The sequence below is a fragment of the Tachyglossus aculeatus genome, chromosome 16, assembly GCF_015852505.1.
Source record: "Tachyglossus aculeatus isolate mTacAcu1 chromosome 16, mTacAcu1.pri, whole genome shotgun sequence".
In the NCBI taxonomy this organism is placed as follows: domain Eukaryota; kingdom Metazoa; phylum Chordata; class Mammalia; order Monotremata; family Tachyglossidae; genus Tachyglossus; species Tachyglossus aculeatus.
Genome location: NC_052081.1, coordinates 3,375,081 through 3,393,934, shown reverse-complemented (window position 1 = coordinate 3,393,934; position 18,854 = coordinate 3,375,081). Strand labels below are relative to the sequence as shown.

Below are 18,854 nucleotides of genomic sequence, written 5' to 3'. Positions count from 1 at the left end.
GAACTGGGTCAAACCTGATTAACTTGTATCTACCCTGGCGCTTAGAACAGTGCTTGGCACATAGTAAGTGCTTTAACAAGTACCATAATTAGTATTATTATGATTATTAGCAGACTGGAAGTTCTTTGAGTGCAGGGATCGTACCTACTGGTTTTATTGGGCTCTCCGCAGTTATCTGCCAAGAGAAAATACTCAATAAATACGATTGATGATCCACTGATCATTACTCCTACTATCATCACTGAAATTCCCAGGAAAGAGATCGAGAACCCCGAGGGAATAGGGGGAGAATCGTTTATGATTTATGTTTTTGTTGTTTGTTGGGGGTTTTTTCCAGTGAGAAATCCACCCTGGTCCCTAACAATTCTCTCTGGGGACTTCTACTCTTCACAGCTCCTCCCGGAAAATACGATGTCTCAGAAGAGATCATCTGTCACCCAAAAATCCGCAAATCGTGAGAAACCTCAAGCTCCACCGTTCCTGCCCGAAATCCAGCGTGGCCCATCTGTCTCCCGAATGAAGAACACCCTGGCTGGAAAGGGAAGACACGCGGCTCTAAGAACCTTCTGGGTCAGAAAATGACCGACCATTATATATATTCGGTCTGAGGAACATCCCAGCCTCTGAAACGGCCTCGTTCGGAGCCCTTTCCAGGAGTCCCATTAATTAAAACTGGCCCGGCCTGCGTCAGAGATGCCGGAAAACTACGGAAAAAGCCTCGGGGAATGTCAACAATAAAAGCTGGGGGTTTGGGGCTGCTTATTTCCCTCTTGTCAACCCGTCCACAGCTAGTCCTATCGATCGAGGGACGTTTTTCCCCAAGGGGGAACGGACCCATCCTCTCTGACCATTTGCGATTCGGAGGGTTGTGGGTTCTAATCCTGAGCCTGGGGACCCTCTTTGGCCTCCCAGTGAGAGGGAGAAGCAGCGTGGCCGAGTGGGTAGGGCCCCGGCCTGGGAATCAGTAGGACCCGGCTCCGTCACTTGTCTGCTGGGTGACCTTGAGCGAGTCACTTCGCTTCTCTGGGCCTCAGTGACCTCATCTGGAAAAACGGGGATGGAGACCCTGAGCCCCATGAGGGACAGGGACAGTTGACCAACGTGCTTAGCTCGTATTCATTCAGTCGTATTTATTGAGCGCTTACTGTGTGCAGAGCACTGGACTAAGCGCTTAGTATCTCTTAATATCTATTATAACTCACATCTACTAGATGTGAGTTTCTAGACTGTGAGCCCACTGTTGGGTAGGGACCGTCTCTATATGTTGCCAACTTGTACTTCCTAAGTGCTCTGCACACAGTAAGCGCTCAATAAATATGATTGATTGATTGATTGATTGATCTACCCCAGCGTTTAGTGAGCCCCACATAGGACAACGCGATGACCTTGTATCTGCCCCAGCGTTTAGGATGTCGCTTGGCACATAATAATAATAATAATAATAATAATGATGGCATTTATTAAGCCATCTCAGTAGGGCTTTGAAGGGAGGAAGAGGGCTAGCTTGGCGGATCTGCGGAGGGAGGGCATTCCGGGCCAGGGGGAGGACGCGGGCCGGGGGCCGATGGCGGGACGGGCGAGAACGAGGCCCGGTGAGGAGATTAGCGGCAGAGGAGCGGAGGGTGCGGGCTGGGCTGGAGAAGGACAGAAGGGAGGTGAGGGAGGAGGGGGCCAGGGGATGGACAGCCTGGAAGCCCAGGGTGAGGAGTTTCTGCCTGATGTGCAGATTGATTGGTAGCCACTGGAGATTTTTGAGGAGGGGAGTAACATGCCCACAGCGTTTCTGGACAAAGACAATCCAGGCAGCAGCATGAAGTATGGATTGAAGTGGGGAGAGACACGAGGATGGGAGATCAGAGAGGAGGCTGACGCAGTAATCCAGTCGGGATAGGATGAGAGATTGAATCAATCAATCAATCATTCAATCGTATTTATTGAGCGCTTACTGTGTGCAGAGCACTGGACTAAGCGCTTCGGAAGTACAAGTTGGCAACATAGAGAGACGGTCCCTACCCAACAGCGGGCTCACAGTCTAGAAGGGGGAGACAGAGAACAAAACCAAACTTACTAACAAAATAAAATAAATAGAATGGATATGTACAAGATAAATAGAGTAATAAATATGTACAAACATATATACATATATGCGGGGGCTGTGGGGAAGGGAAGGAGGTAAGATGGGGGGGATGGAGAGGGGAACGAGGGGGAGAGGAAGGAAGGGGCTCAGTCTGGGAAGGCCTCCTGGAGGAGGTGAGCTCTCAGTAGGGCCTTGAAGGGAGGAAGAGAGCCTTGAACCAGCAAGGGATATGAGGTTTTTGACACGTTACTCCCCGCCAGAAATGGATTGAACTGCCAAACAGAAGGCTGAGTGGAGATACAAGAACTTCCCTATAATAATAATGATAACTGTGGGATTTGTTCAGCGCTTACTATGTGCCAGGCACCGTACTAAGCGCTGGGGTGGATACAGGCAAATGGGGTTGGACACGGTCCCTGTCCCACGTGGGGCTCAATCCCCATTTTACAGAGGAAGGAACCAAGGCCCAGAGAAGCGAAGTGACCTGTCCAAGGTCACACAGCAGACAAGCGGCGGAGCCGGGATTAGAATCCATGACCTTCTGACTCCCGGGCCCAGGCTCTACCAGGCCAGGCTGCATCAGTTCTGGACCTTCTGCCATTTCCTCATCTGGAAGAGAAGGAAATGACAGTCCCAACCCATCTGCGATTCAGAGATTTAACCTGATTTCCAAACAACCCGCTGCCAGGAAAATAATTCAACTCAAGGCGTGGAAACCCATTTCCATAATTCAACTCAAGGCATGGAAACCCATTTCCCATTTCCTCCCCGGGAATAAATGAAGAAGGAAGGAATGGAAGACTCATTAAAAGCCATTATCAATCCAGAAATGGCATATACTGAGCCCTTACTACGTGCAGGCCATTCATTCGAGTCTATTCATTCATTCATTCATTCAATCGTATTTATTGAGTGTTTACTGTGTGCAGAGCACTGTACTAAGCGCTTGGGAAGTCCAAGCAACAGATAGAGACGGTCCCTACCCAACAACGGGCTCACAGTCAAGAAGGGGGAGACGGACAGCAAAACAAAACATGTGGACAGGTGTCAAGTCGACAGAACAAATAGAATGAAAGGTAAACGCACATCATTAACAAAATAAATAGAATAGTAAATATGTACAAGTAAAATAAATAGAGTAATAAATCTGTACAAATATATATATTTTGGGGGAGGGGAAGGAGGTAGGGCGGGGGGATGGGGAGGAGGAGAGATTGTATGTATTGAGCGCTTATTGTGTGCGAAACCCTGTACTAAGCGCTCGGGAGAGGACAATATAGCAACAGATAGACACATTCCTGCCCACCCCTCGTCTCTGCATCTGGGAAAAGACAAAAAAAAAAACTAGAATTGGCAGACACGTTCCCCGCCCGCAACGAGCTTACAGTCTAGAGGGGGAGATGGATGTTGATACAAAGAAATAAGTCATTTATAATATGATATTTAAAGAAATGAAGTTGAGGGAGGGGCGACTATCAGGTGTCCAACGGTCACAGATTCGAGAACACAAAGGAGGCAAAAGGGAGAGAGAGCAGGGGAAAAGAGGGCTTTGTCAGGGAAGGCTTCTTGGAGGAGATGTGACCTTAGTAATAATAATAATAATAAGGATGGCATTTGTTAAGCGCTTACTATGTGCCAAGCACTGTTCTAAGCGCCGGGGTGGGGGGGGTACAAGGCAATCAGATTGTCCCACGTGGGGCTCACAGTCTTAATCCCCATTTTACAGGTGAGATAACTAAGGCACAGAGAAGTGAAATGACTTGCCCAAAGTCACACAGCTGACAATTGGCGGAGCCGGGATTTGAACCCATCATGTCTACTAACTAGACAGCATGGCTCAGTGGAAAGAGCCCGGGCTTTGGAGTCAGAGGTCATGGGTTCAAATCCCGGCTCTTCCAATTGTCAGCTGTGTGCCTTTGGGCAACTCGCTTCACTTCTCTGTGCCTCAGTTACCTCATCTATAAAATGGGGATGAAGACTGTGAGCCCCCCGTGGGACAACCTGATCACCTTGTATCCTCCCCAGCGCTTAGAACAGGTGCTTTGCACATAGTAAGCGCTTAACAAATGCCGTCATTATTATTATTAGTATTATTTTCTAGACTGTGAGCCCACTGTTGGGTAGGGACCGTCTCTACGGGTTGCCAACTTGTGCTTCCCAAGCGCTTAGTACAGTGCTCCGCACACAGTAAGCGCTCAGTAAATACGATTGATTGATTGCTCTGTCACAAGCGCTCAGTCCAGGACTCGGAGTAAGCGTTCAATAAATGGTTGATGCCGACAGACGGAGAGGGGGCTGTAGCGGCCTTAGAAAATCCCCTCATTTGGGATTCTCCTCCACACACGGCTCTCGGCTAAGACAACTCTCTTCCCTGGTGTGTACGTGTGGGGGTGTGCGTCTAAAAAAGCCACTGGGCTTTGTGTGTACGTCAGTGTCTAAGGGAGGGGGACGAAGAGGGGGATGAAAGGGACGTCCCTGATTGGCCACGGACACGATGCCGGGTACCCGGACTCGTCTATAAAGCGGTCCAGGAAGGCCACGGACACCAGGAAGACGAGGGTCCGGTCTCCCGCTCCCCCCAAGGACAACTATTCCTCGACCGCCCAATCCCAGACGCTTCCAGACGCTTTCCCGGCCCAGACTTGGGAAGAGGCCAACGGGACAAAATGTGCAAAGGCCTGGCGGCCCTGCCCGCCTCTTGCTTGAGAAGGTAGGGCCCGGGTTTGGGGGTCATTCTTTCAGTCGTATTTATTGAGCGCTTACTGTGTGCAGAGCTCTGTGCTAAGCGCTTGGGAAGTACAAGTTGGCAACAGATAGAGACAGTCATTCATTCATTCATTCAATCGTATTTATTGAGCGCTTACTGTGTGCAGAGCTCTGTGCTAAGCGCTTGGGAAGTACAAGTTGGCAACAGATAGAGACAGTCATTCGTTCATTCATTCAATCGTATTTATTGAGCGCTTACTGGGTGCGGAGCACCGGACTAAGCGCTTGGGAAGTACAAGTTGGCAACATATAGAGACGGTCATTCATTCATTCCATCGTATTTATTAAGCGCTTACTGTGTGCAGAGCACTGGACTAAGCACTTGGGAAGTACAAGTGGGCAACATACAGAGACGGTCATTCATTCATTCATTCAATCGTATTTGTTGAGCACTTACTGTGTGCAGAGCACCATACTAAGCGCTTGGGAAGTCCAAGTTGGCAACCTATAGAGACGGTCCCTTCCCAACAACGGGTTCACGGTCTAGAAGGGGGGAGACAGGGTCCCCGCGGCTCTTGGAGGGTGGGCAAGGGGGTCATCCAAGACCTCGGACTTCCAGGCCGAGAGCGGACCGCTCCTCGGGCGGGCCGTTCCCACCCGTCTTCCCGGCCGGATGGCTCTCCCGCTTGGTCCCTGCTTTTGATCCGGGGATGGGGGGTGGAATCGCAACCTCGGGACCCCCATTTGGGCGCCGGGGGTGGCCCACTCTAGGGAGACAGCGGTGGGGAATGGGCAGCGCGGCCTAGTGAGTAGAGCCTGGGCCTGGGAATCATTGCCCTGGTACTTCCCAAGCGCTTAATACAGTGCTCTGCACACAGTAAGGGCTCAATAAATATGATTGATTGATTGATTGATTGATTGATTGAGGGACCTCATCCCGGCTCCACCACTTGTCTGCTGTGTGACCTTGGGGAAGTCACTTCACTTCTCTGGGCCTCAGTTACCTTTAATTCATTCATTCATTCATTCAATCGTATTTATTGAGCACTTACTGTGTGCAGAGCTCTGTACTAAGCACTTGGGAAGTACAAGTTGGCAACATATAGACAGTCATTCATTCATTCATTCAATCATATTTATTGAGCGCTTACTGTGTGCAGAGCACTGGACTGAGTGCTTGGGAAGTACAAGTTGGCAACATATAGAGACAGTCATTCATTCATTCAATCAATCGTATTTATTGAGCGCTTACTGTGTGCAGATCACTGGACTAAGCACTTGGGAAGTACAAGTTGGCAACATATAGACAGTCATTCATTCATTCATTCAATCGTATTTATTGAGCACTTACTGTGTGCAGAGCTCTGTACTAAGCGCTTGGGAAGTACAAGTTGGTAACATATACAGATGGTCATTCATTCATTCAATCGTATTTATTGAGTGCTTACTGTGTGCAGAGCACCGGACTAAGCGCTTGGGAAGTACAAGTTGGCAACATATAGAGACGGTCATTCATTCATTCATTCATTCAATCGTATTCATTGAGCACTTACTGTGTGCAGAGCACTGGACTAAGCGCTTGGGAAGTACAAGTTGGCAACATATAGATTGATTGATTGATTGATTATAGAGACGGTCACTCATTCACTCATTCAGTCGTATTTATTGAGCGCTTACTCTGTGCAGCACTGTACTAAGCACTTGGGAAGTACAAGTTGGCCACATATAGAGACGGTCCCTACCCAACAGCGGGCTCACAGTCAAGAAGGGGGAGACAGACAACAAAACAAAACATATTAACAAAATAAAATAAATAGAATAAATATGTACAAGTAAAATAGAGGAATAAATATGTACAAACATATATACATATATACAGGATATATACATATATACATATGTATATATGTATATATACATATACATATATACCTCATCTGGATAATGGAGATGAAGACTGTGAGCCCCCCGAGGGACAACCTGCTGACCTTGTATCTCCCCCAGCGCTTAGAACAGTGTTCGGCACATAGTAAGCACTTGCTTAACAAATACCATAATAAAAGTAACTTCTCTGGGCCTCAGTTCCTTCATCTGTAAAATGGGGCTGAAGCCCGTGAGCCCCGCATGGGACAACCCGATTGCCTGGTCTCTTCCCCAGCGCTCAGAACAGTGCTTGGCACAGAGTAAGCGCTTCACAAATACCGTCATTACTATTATTCTTCCTCCCTGGGCCTCAGTTCCCTCATCTGAAAAATGGGGATGAAGACCGTGACCCCAACTTGGGACAACCTGGTTACCTTGTATCTACCCCAGCGCTTTGAACAGCGCTTGGCACATAGTCAACTTGTACTTCCCAAGCGCTTAGTACAGTGCTCTGCACACAGTAAGCGCTCAATAAATATGATTGAGTGAATAGTAAGCGCTTAACAAGTACCATCATTATTATTATTATTATTATTATTATTATTATTATTATTATTTGGGCCGAGGGCAAAGAGGCTGGATGTGGTGCTAGATGGATGGGGCTGCTGCGTCAGTGCAGTGTTGAGCACAGGGCTGAGCACAGTGCTAAGCGCGGTGCAGGAGGGATGGAGTCCTCCTTAAGCGCTTAGTACAGTGTTCTGCACACAGTAAGCGCTCAATAAATATGATTGATGATGATGAGTCCTGGATGCAGAGTTAAGGGCAATGCACACAGCGGACCAGGAGAGGAGCCGGGATTACGCCCGGGCTCTAACCACTAGTCCACCCTGCTTCTTTCCTGCTTCTAGAGAAGCAGCGTGGCTCAGTGGAAAGAGCCCGGGCTTGGGAGCCAGAGGTCACGGGTTCAAATCTCAGCTCCGCCAATTGTCAGGTGGGTGACTATAAGCAAGTCACTTCACTTCTCTTGACAGCTGTGTGACTTTGGGCAAGTCACTTCACTTTTCTAGGCCTCAGTTCCCTCATCTGTAAAACGGGGATGAAGACTGTGAGCCCCCCGTGGGACAACCTGATCACCGTGTAACCTCCCCAGCGCTTAGAACAGTGCTTTGCACACAGTAAGCGCTTAATAAATGCTATTATTATTATTATTATTATTATTATTATTATTATTATTCTCTGGGCCTCAGTTCCCTCATCTGGAAAATGGGGATGAAGACTGAGAGCCCCCCGTGGGACAACCTCATCACCTTATAACCTCCCCGGCGCATAGAATAGTGCTTTTACAGTGCTCTGCACACAGTAAGCGCTCAATAAATACAATTGATGATGATGCTTTGCACACAGTAAGCACTGAAAAAATGCTATCATTATTGTTATTATTATTATCTCTGGGCCTCAGTTCCCACATCTGTAAAATGGGGATGAAGACTGAGAGTCCCCCGTGGGACAACCTGATCACCTTGTAACCTCCCCAGCGCTTAGAACAGTGCTTTGCACACAGTAAGCGCTGAATAAATGCTATCATTATTATTATTATTATTATTATTATTATCTCTGGGCCTCAGTTCCCTCATCTGTAAAATGGGGATGAAGACTGAGAGCACCCCGTGGGACAACCTGATCACCTTGTTACCTCCCCAGCACTGAGAACAGTGCTTTGCACACAGTAAGCGCTTAATAAATGCTATCATTATTGTTATTATTATTCTTCTCTGGGCCTCAGTTCCCTCATCTGGAAAATGAGGATGAAGACTGTGAGTCCCCTGTGGGACAACCTGATCACCTTGTAACCTCCCCAGCACTGAGAACAGTGCTTTGCACACAGTAAGTGCTTAATAAATGCTATCATTATTATTATTATTATTCTCTAGGCTTCAGTTCCCTCATCTGGAAAATGAGGATGAAGACTGTGAGCCCCCCGTGGGACAACCTGATCACCTTGTAACCTCCCCAGTGCTTAGAATAGTGCTTTGCACACAGTAATCACTTAATAAACGCTATCATTATTGTTATTATCATTATTCTCTGGGCCTCAGTTACCTCATCTGTAAAATGGGGATGAAGACTGTGAGCCCCCCGTAGGACAATCTGATCACCTTGTAACCTCCCTGGCGCTTAGAACGGTGCTTTGCACACAGTAAGCGCTTAATAAATGCCATCATTATTGTTATTATTATTCTTCTCTGGGCCTCAGTTCCCTCATCTGGAAAATGAGGATGAAGACTGTGAGTCCCCTGTGAGACAACCTGATCACCTTGTAACCTACCTGGCGCTTAGAACAGTGCTTTGCACACAGTAAGCGCTTAATAAATGCCATCATTATTGTTATTATTATTCTTCTCTGGGCCTCAGTTCCCTCATCTGGAAAATGAGGATGAAGACTGTGAGTCCCCTGTGGGAGAACCTGATCACCTTGTAACCTACCCGGTGCTTAGAACAGTGCTTTGCACACAGTAAGCACTGAATAAATGCTATCATTATTGTTATTATTATTATTCTCTGGGCCTCAGTTCCCTATCTGGAAAATGAGGATGAAGACTGTGAGCCCCCCGTGGGACAACCTCATCACCTTGTAACCTCCCCAGTGCTTAGAACAGTGCTTGGCACACAGTAAGCACTGAATAAATGCTGTCATTGTTGTTATTATTATTATTCTCTGGGCCTCAGTTCCCTCATCTGTAAAATGGGGATGAAGACTGTGAGCCCCCCGTGGGACCATCTGATCACCTTGTAACCTCCCCAGCGCTTAGAACAGTGTTTTGCACACAGTAAGCGCTTAATAAATGCTATCATTATTGTTATTATTATTATTCTCTGAGCTTCAGTTCCCTCATCTGGAAAATGGGGATGAAGACTGAGAGCCCCCCGTGGGACAACCTGATCATCTTGTAACCTCCCCAGTGCTTAGAACAGTGCTTTGCACACAGTAAGCGCTGAATAAATGCTATCATTATTGTTATTATTCTCTGGGCCTCAGTTCCCTCATCTGTAAAATGAGGATGAAGACTGTGAGTACCCTGTGGGACAACCTGATCACCTTGTAATCTCCCCAGCGCTTAGAACAGTGCTTTGCACATAGTAAGCACTTAAGAAATGCCATTATTATTCTTGTTATTAGATGGGGCCAGCGGTCTCTGACCGGTCAGCTTGGAAGCCCCTCACCGCAGGCCCCTGTAAAATGGGGCTGAAGACCGTGACATGGGGCAGGGACTGTGTCCAGCCTGATTTGCTGGTAGCCACCCCACCGCTTAGTACAGTGCCTGTCCCATAGTAAGCGCCTTAACGGCCAACCCCCGGGCCCTGATCCTTCCTCTTGTCTCCCCGCAGCGCGAAGGACATGAAACATCGCCTCGGCTTCTTGCTGCAGAAGACGGACTCCTGCGACCAAGGGGCTTCTCCCGCCAAGGCAGAGAAAACCCCTTCTTCTCCCAGGTGAGAGTCCAGCCCACCATCCCAGGAAGTGACCAATACAGAGGTCACCCCTACAGAGAAGCTGCGTGGCTCAGTGGAAAGAACCCGGGTTTTGGAGTCGGAGGTCATGGGTTCGAATCCCGGCTCCGCCAACTGTCCGCTGGGGGACTTGGAGCAAGTCGCTTCACTTCTCTGGGCCCCAGTGACCTCATCTGGAAAATGGGGATTAAGACTGTGAGCCCCCCGTGGGACAACCTGATCACCTTGTCGCCCCCCCAGCGCTTAGAACAGTGCTTTGCACATAGTAAGCGCTTAATAAATGCCATCATTAGTATTAGTATTAATAATAGTGTTGGTATTTAAGCGCTCACTATAATAATAATGATGATGATAGCATTTCTTAAGCGCTTACTATGTGCAAAGCACTGTTCTAAGCGCTAGGGAGGTTACAAGGTGATCAGGTTGTCCCACGGGGGGCTCACAGTCTTCATCCCCATTTTACAGATGGGGGAACTGAGGCCCAGAGAAGCGAAGTGACTTGCCCGAAGTCACACAGCTGGCAATTGGCAGAGCTGGGATTTGAACCCATGACCTCTGACTCCAAAGCCCGGGCTCTTTCCACAGAGCCACGCTGCTTCTCTAAGGGCTTTGAAGGGAGGAAGAGAACTAGCTTGGCGGATGTGCGGAGGGAGGGCATTCCGGGCCAGGGGGAGGACGTGGGCCGGGGGTCGATGACCTGGTATCTCCCCCAGCGCTTAGAATGGTGCTTGGCACATAGTAAGCGCTTAATAAATACCATCATTACTGTTATTATCATAAAACCCCAGGTGATGAGGGAGGGGGAATTGGCTAGGAAGGGGGAGAGGTGACTGCTTCATCAGCCTTCTCTCTGATCTCCCATCCTGGTGTCTCTCTCGACTTCAATCCATACTTCATGCTGCTGCCCGGATTATCTTTGTCCAGAAACGCTCTGGGCATATCACTCCCCTCCTCAAAAATCTCCAGTGGCTACCAATCAATCTGCGCATCAGGCAGAAACTCCTCACCGTGGGCTTCAAGGCTGTCCATCCATCCCCTGGCCCCCTCCTCCCTCACCTCCCTTCTGTCCTTCTCCAGCCCAGCCCGCACCCTCCGCTCCTCCGCCGCCAATCTCCTCACCGTACCTCGTTCTCACCTGTCCCGCCATCGACCCCCAGCCCACGTCCTCCCCCGGGCCCGGAATGCCCCCAATCCCTCTGCTCATCCGCCAAGCTCGCTCTCTTCCTCCCTTCAAGGCCCTACTGAGAGCTCACCTCCTCCAGGAGGCCTTCCCACACTGAGCCCCTTCCTTCCTCTCCCCCTCGTCCCCCTCTCCGTCCCCCCATCTTACCTCCTTCCCTTCCCCACAGCACCTGTATATATGTATATATGTTTGTACATATTTATTACTCTATTTATTTATTTTACTTGTACATATCTATTCTATTTATTTTATTTTGTTAGTATGTTTGGTTTTGTTCTCTGTCTCCCCCTTTTAGACTGTGAGCCCACTGTTGGGTAGGGACTGTCTCTATATGTTGCCAATTTGTACTTCCCAAGCGCTTAGTACAGTGCTCTGCACATAGTAAGCGCTCAATAAATACGATTGATGATTGATGATTGATGATGATGATGATGCTTCACCTCAGGGATTCACCCCAGGCCGGAGTTGAGGGAAGCCCGGCTCTTCCCATCCAAGTTGGGGAAGGGTCCTACCGCTCCCTCGGCCTCAGTGGGACCCCAAACCTCGGGGGTCCGACGTCGAGGTCCGGGTGTGAGGGACGGGGACGCCACGCGGGCCCGGCGTGTACGCGAGGCGTGAAGAGAGGGTGTCGAACGGGACCACGAAAGCCGGTGGGGGGACACAGGGGAGGAGGTGGGATTGGGGGCGGCTCTCCAGATCCCCCCGTCCCCCCGGGATCCGCCTGACCGTCCTCTCCCTCTCTCCGCAGGGTGAGTCGTGAGGAGGCCAGAAGATGGGCCGAATCTCTGGAAAACCTCATCTCCCATGAATGTAAGTAATAATAACAATCATCATCATCATCATCATCATCATCATCATCAATCGTATTTATTGAGCGCTTACTGTGTGCAGAGCACTGTACTAAGCGCTTGGGAAGTACAAGTTGGCAGCATATAGAGACAGTCCCTACCCAACAGTGGGCTCACAGTCTAAAAGGGGGAGACAGAGAACAAAACCAAACATACTAACAAAATAAAATAAATAGAATAGATAGGTACAAGTAAAATAAATAAATAAATAAAATAAATAATAGCATTTATTAAACGCTTACTATGTGCAAAGCACCGTTCTAAGCGCAGGGGAGGCTACAAGGTGATCGGGTGGTCCCACGGGGGGCTCCCAGTCTTCATCCCCATTTTCCAGGTGAGGGAACTGAGAGAAGTGAAGTGACTTGCCCAAAGTCACGCAGCTGATAGTTGGCAGAGACGGGGTTTGAACCCGTGACCTCTGGCTCCAAAGCCTGGGCTCTTTCCACTGAGTCACGCTGCTTTGGGGGGTGGGAGCTGGGTGGGGGGTGCTGGGGTCAAGGGGCAGGGGACGTTTGGCCCCAGAAGGAAGGCCTGGCGGGGAGGGGGTCGTATTTGTTAAGCGCTTACTATGTGCCAGGCACTGTTCTAAGCACTAGGATAGACACAGGGTCGTCAGGTTGTCCCCTGTGGGGCTCACAGTCTTCATCCCCATTTTACAGATGAGATAACTGAGGCCCAGAGAAGTGCAGTGACTTGCCTAAAGTCACACAACTGACACGTGGCGGAGGCGGGATTAGAACCCACGACCTCTGACTCCCAAGCCCAGGCTCTTTCCACTGAGCCACGCTGCTTCCCAGGCCCAGGAGGCAGAAGGACCTAATAATAACAATAATAATGATGGCATTTATTAAGCGCTTACTATGTGCCAAGCACTGTTCTAAGCACTGGGGAGGTTACAAGGTGATCAGGTTGTCCCACGTGGGGCTCACAGTCTCATCCCCATTTTACAGATGAGGGAACTGAGGCCCAGAGAAGTGCAGTGACTTGTCTAAAGTCACACAACTGACAAGTGGCGGAGCCGGGATTAGAACCCACAACCTCTGACTCCCAAGCCCGGGCTCTTTCCACTGAGCCACGCTGCTTCCCAGGCCCAGGAGGCAGAAGGACCTAATAATAACAATAATAATGATGGCATTTATTAAGCGCTTACTATGTGCCAAGCACTGTTCTAAGCGCTGGGGAGGTTACAAGGTGATCAGGTTGTCCCACGTGGGGCTCACAGTCTCATCCCCATTTTACAGATGAGATAGCTGAGGCCCAGAGAAGTGCAGTGACTTGCCTAAAGTCACACAACTGACAAGTGGCGGAGCCGGGATTAGAACTCACGACCTCTAACTCCCAAGCCCGGGCTCTTTCCACTGAGCCACGCTGCTTCCCAGGCCCAGGAGGTAGAAGGACCTAATAATAATAACAATAATAATGGCATTTATTAAGTGCTTACAATGTGCCAAGCACTGTTCTAAGCGCCGGGGAGGTTACAAGGTGATCAGGTTGTCCCACATGGCGCTCCCAGTCTTCATCCCCATTTTCCAGATGAGGGAACTGAGAACCAGAGAAGTGAAGTGATTTGCCCAAAGTCCCACAGCTAAGTGGCAGAGTCGGGATTCGAACCCACGACCTCCGACTCCCAAGCCCGGGCTCTTTCCACTGAGCCACGCTGACCTGGGTTCTCATCCGGGCTCTGCCACCTGTCTGCTGGGTGACCTTGGGCGAGTCACTTCATTAAGCGCTTAGTCCAGTGCTCTGCACACAGTAAGCGCTCAATAAATACAACTGATGATGATTTCTCTGGGCCTCAGTTCCTTCGTCTGAAAAACGGGGATTAAGACGGTGAGCCCCGTGTGGGAAAGGGACTATGTCCAACCTGAATAGCTGGTATCTACCTCAGCGCTCAGTACAGTGCCTAGTCCATAGTAAATGCCCGGAGAAGTAGCGTGGCTTAGTGGAAGGAGCCCGGGCTTGGGAGTCGGAGGTTCTGGGTTCTAATCCCGGCTCCGCCACTTGTCAGCTGTGTGACTTAGGGCCAGGAACTTAACTTGAGAAGCAGTGTGGCTCAGTGAGAAGCAGGGTGGCTCAGTGGAAAGAGCCCGGGCTTTGGAGCCAGAGGTCGTGGGTTCAAATCCCGACTCCACCAATTGTCAGCTGGGTGACTTTGGGCAGGTCACTTCACTTCTCTGGGCCTCAGTGACCTCATCTGCAAAATGGGGATGAAGACTGTGAGCCCCCTGTGGGACAACCTGATCACCTTGTCTCCTCCCCAGCGCTTAAGAACATAGTGCTTTGCACATAGTAAGCGCTTAATAAATGCCATCATCATTATTATTATTATTATTATATTATTATATTATTATTATTATTATTATTGTTATTATTAACCTCTCCGTGTCTCAGTTACCTCAGCCCTCAGTTCCCTCAGCTGTAAAACGGGGGTGAAGACTGTGAGCCTCATGTGCGACTACCAAATTACCTTGTAACTATCCAGCGCTTAGAACAGTGCTTTGCACATAGTAAGCGCTTAATAAATGCCATTATTATTATTATTATTACTGTGTGCAGAGCACTGGACTAAGCGTCCACGACGTATCACACATCCCACTTGCCCTCCACCCTTCCAGCCATCATACATCACACACGCACACTCAATCAATCAATCAATCATATTTATTGAGCGCTTACTGTGTGCAGAGCGCTGTACTAAGCGCTTGGGAAGTCCAAGTTGGCAACATCTAGAGATGGTCCCTACCCAACAGTGGGCTCACAGTCTAGAAGGGGGAATATCCCTTACTCACTCCCACACTCACTTACTCACTTACTCACTTATTCCATACTCACTTCCACGCCCCCCACCAAGCCTTCCACTAATTCATTCAATCGTATTTATTGAGCGCTTACTGCATGCAGAGCACTGTACTAATAACCCCCTCCGATCCCCGGCCCAACAGGCGGTCTGACGGCCTTCCGGGCTTTCCTGAAGTCGGAATACAGCGAGGAGAACCTGGAATTCTGGATCAGCTGTGAGGACTACAAGAAAACGCCGAGTCCGGACCAACTCCGCCCCAAGGCCGAGAAGATCTACGAGGATTTCATCTCGGTGGAGGCGACCAAAGAGGTGTGCGAGGTGGAGGGCTGGGGCGGGGGGCTCTCGGGGTCCCGGAGGATGGGAAGGGGTCCAATCTCCAGGGAAGATAATAATGATGGCATTTACTAAGTGCTCCCTATGTGCCAAGCACTGTTCTAAGCGCTGGGGAGGTTACAAGGTGATCAGGTTGTCCCACGGGGGGCTCACAGTCTTCATCCCAATTTTGCAGATGAGGGAACTGAGGCCCAGAGAATGATGATGATGGTATTTGTTAAGCACTTACTATGGGCAAAGCACTGTTCTAAGCGCTGGGGAGGATACAAGGTGATCAGGTTGTCCCACGGGGGGCTCACAGTCTTCATCCCAATTTTGCAGATGAGGGAACTGAGGCCCAGAGAATGATGATGATGGTATTTGTTAAGCACTTACTATGGGCAAAGCACTGTTCTAAGCGCTGGGGAGGATACAAGGTGATCAGGTTGTCCCACGGGGGGCTCACAGTCTTCATCCCTATTTTGCAGATGAGGTCACTGAGGCCCAGAGAATGATGATGATGGTATTTGTCAAGCGCTTACTACGTGCCAAGCACTGTTCTAAGCGCTGGGGAGGATACAAGGTGATCAGGTTGTCCCACGGGGGGCTCACAGTCTTCATCCCAATTTTGCAGATGAGGGAACTGAGGCCCAGAGAATGATGATGATGGTATTTGTTAAGCACTTACTATGGGCAAAGCACTGTTCTAAGCGCTGGGGAGGATACAAGGTGATCAGGTTGTCCCACGGGGGGCTCACAGTCTTCATCCCCATTTTGCAGATGAGGGAACTGAGGCCCAGAGAAGTGACTTTTTAGACTGTGGCACATAGTCTAAACTCTAAACTCACTAAACTCAATCAGTTTAGACTCCCTTTTTTAGACTGTGAGCCCACTGTTGGGTAGGGACTGTCTCTATATGTTGCCAACTTGGACTTCCCAAGCGCTTAGTACAGTGTTCTGCACACAGTAAGCACTCAATAAATATGATTGATTGATTGATTGATTGATTGATTGACTTGCCCAAAGTCACCCAGCTGACAGTTGGCGGAGCCGGGATTTGAACCCATGACCTGTGACTCCAAAGCCTGGGTTCTTTCATTCATTCAGTCAGTCAGTCAGTCAGTCATTCAATCGCATTTATTGAGTACTTACTGTGTCTGGAGTCAGAGGTCATGGGTTCAAATCCCGACTCCACCAATTGTCGGCTGTGTGACTTTGGGCAAGTCATTTAGCATCTCCGTGCCTCAGTTACCTCATTGTAAAATGGAGATTAAGACTGTGAGCCCACATGGGCCAACCTGATCACCTTTCAACCTCCCCAGCACTTAGAACAGTGCTTTGCACATAGTAAGCGCTTAATAAATGCCATTATTATTATTATCATTATTATTAGACTGTGAGCCCACTGTTGGATAGGGACCATCTCCATATGTTGTCAACTTGGACTTCCCAACTGGCTTAGTCCAGTGCTCTGCACACAGTAAGCGCTCAATAAATACGATTGATGATTGATTGACCATCTCTCTATGTTGCCAACTTGGACTTCCCAACTGGCTTAGTCCAGCGCTCTGCACACAGTAAGCGCTCAATAAATACGATTGATTGATTGACCGTCTCTCTATGTTGCCAACTTGGACTTCCCAGCTGGCTTAGTCCAGTGCTCTGCACACAGCAAGCGCTCAATAAATACAATATTGATTGATTGACCGTCTCTATATGTTGCCAACTTGGACTTCCCAACTGGCTTAGTCCAGTGCTCTGCACACAGTAAGCGCTCAATAAATACGATTGATTGATTGACCGTCTCTCTATGTTGCCAACTTGGACTTCCCAACTGGCTTAGTCCAGTGCTCTGCACACAGTAAGCGCTCAATAAATACGATTGATTGATTGATTGACCGTCTCTAGAGTTGCCAACTTGGACTTCCCAACTGGCTTAGTCCAGTGCTCTGCACACAGTAAGCGCTCAATAAATACGATTGATTGATTGATTGACCGACTATGTTGCCAACTTGGACTTCCCAGCTGGCTTAGTCCAGTGCTCTGCACGCAGTAAGCGCTCAATAAATACTATTGATGATTGATTGACCGTCTCTAGATGTTGCCAACTTGGACTTCCCAACTGGCTTAGTCCAGTGCTCTGCGCACAGTAAGCGCTCAACAAATACGATTGAATGAATGAATGAAGGAACCCATGACCTCTGACTCTCAAGCCCGGGCTCTTTCCACTGGGCCACGCTTATTACCGTCATTTTTATTAATACTGTCATTATTTTTATTATCATTATCCACCCCATCCCGACCTCTGACCTCAGGTCAACCTGGACTCGAGCACCCGGGAGGAGACCAGCCGGAATATGCGGGATCCCACCGCGGCCTGCTTCGACGAAGCCCAGAGGAAGATTTTCCACCTCATGGAGAAAGACTCCTACGGCCGCTTCCTCAAATCCCCCTTCTACTTGGGCTTCGTGGGGGGCGAGGAGAGGAAGGGGTCCCGAACCCGGACCCCGGCCTCCAACTGGCCCGCACTCGTGTCCCAGTGCGCCTAGGCGTCCCCCCCGCTCCCATCCTCCCTGACTCGGCCTTCCCTGAAGCGGATCGACACATCCACCCGCTTCCCAAGCGCTCAGTCCAGCGCTCGGCACACAGTCAGCGCTCAATAAATACGACGGGTTGAATGAATGAATGAATGAATGGATGAAGTAGCGGCCAGACCCCGAGACCCTCCCCAGATCGCCCGTCCCCCAGCCCGCGGGGGTCTCCGCGCCGTCAATCGGTCCATCAATCGTATTTATTGAGCGCTTACTGTGTGCAGAGCACTGGACTAAGCGCTGGGGAAGTCCAAGTTGGCAACATAGAGAGACGGTCAATCCATCAATCGTATTTATTGAGCGCTTACTGTGTGCGGAGCACTGGACTAAGCGTTGGGGAAGTCCAAGTTGGCAACATAGAGAGACGGTCAATCCATCAATCGTATTTATTGAGCGCTTACTGTGTGCAGAGCACTGGACTAAGCGCTGGGGAAGTCCAAGCTGGCAACATCTAGAGACGGTCCCTACCCAACAGTGGGCTCATGGTCTACAAGGGGGAGACGGAGAACAAAACCAAACATACTAACAAAATAAAATAAATAGACTAGATATGTACAAGTAAAATAAATAAAGTAATAAATATGTAAATAAATATGTAAATAAATAAATATGTAATAAATATGTACAAACATATATACAGGTACATATATATACAGGCTGTCCCTCCCACCCCCCTGTTAGGAGTAGACTGGGCTTCCCAACCGGGGGAATACCATAATGATGGTATTTGTTCATTCATTCAGTCGTATTTATTGAGCGCTTACTGTGCGCAGAGCACTGTACTAAGCAGTTGGGAAGTATAAGTCAGCAACCTATAGAGAAGGTCCCTACCCAAAAACGGGCTCACAGTCTAGAAAATGATGGTATTTGTTATTCATTCAATCGTATTTATTGAGTGCTTACTGTGTGCAGAGCACTGTACTAAGCACTTGGGAAGTACGGCAACCTATAGAGACGGTCACTA

At 49.0% G+C, this 18,854-nt stretch overlaps 1 protein-coding gene across 1 annotated transcript; it reads left to right on the top strand.

Annotated features, from left to right (window-relative positions):
• Window positions 1-4,561: 4,561 nt before the first annotated feature.
• RGS4 (regulator of G protein signaling 4) lies at window positions 4,562-17,978 on the top strand. Its single transcript, XM_038758261.1, has 5 exons — window positions 4,562-4,787; window positions 10,034-10,138; window positions 12,088-12,149; window positions 15,130-15,296; window positions 17,615-17,978. Exons 1-5 carry the CDS (start codon window positions 4,744-4,746, stop codon window positions 17,846-17,848), a joined length of 612 nt encoding a protein of 203 aa, XP_038614189.1. The 5' UTR covers window positions 4,562-4,743; the 3' UTR covers window positions 17,849-17,978.
• The last annotated feature ends 876 nt before the right edge of the window (window positions 17,979-18,854 follow it).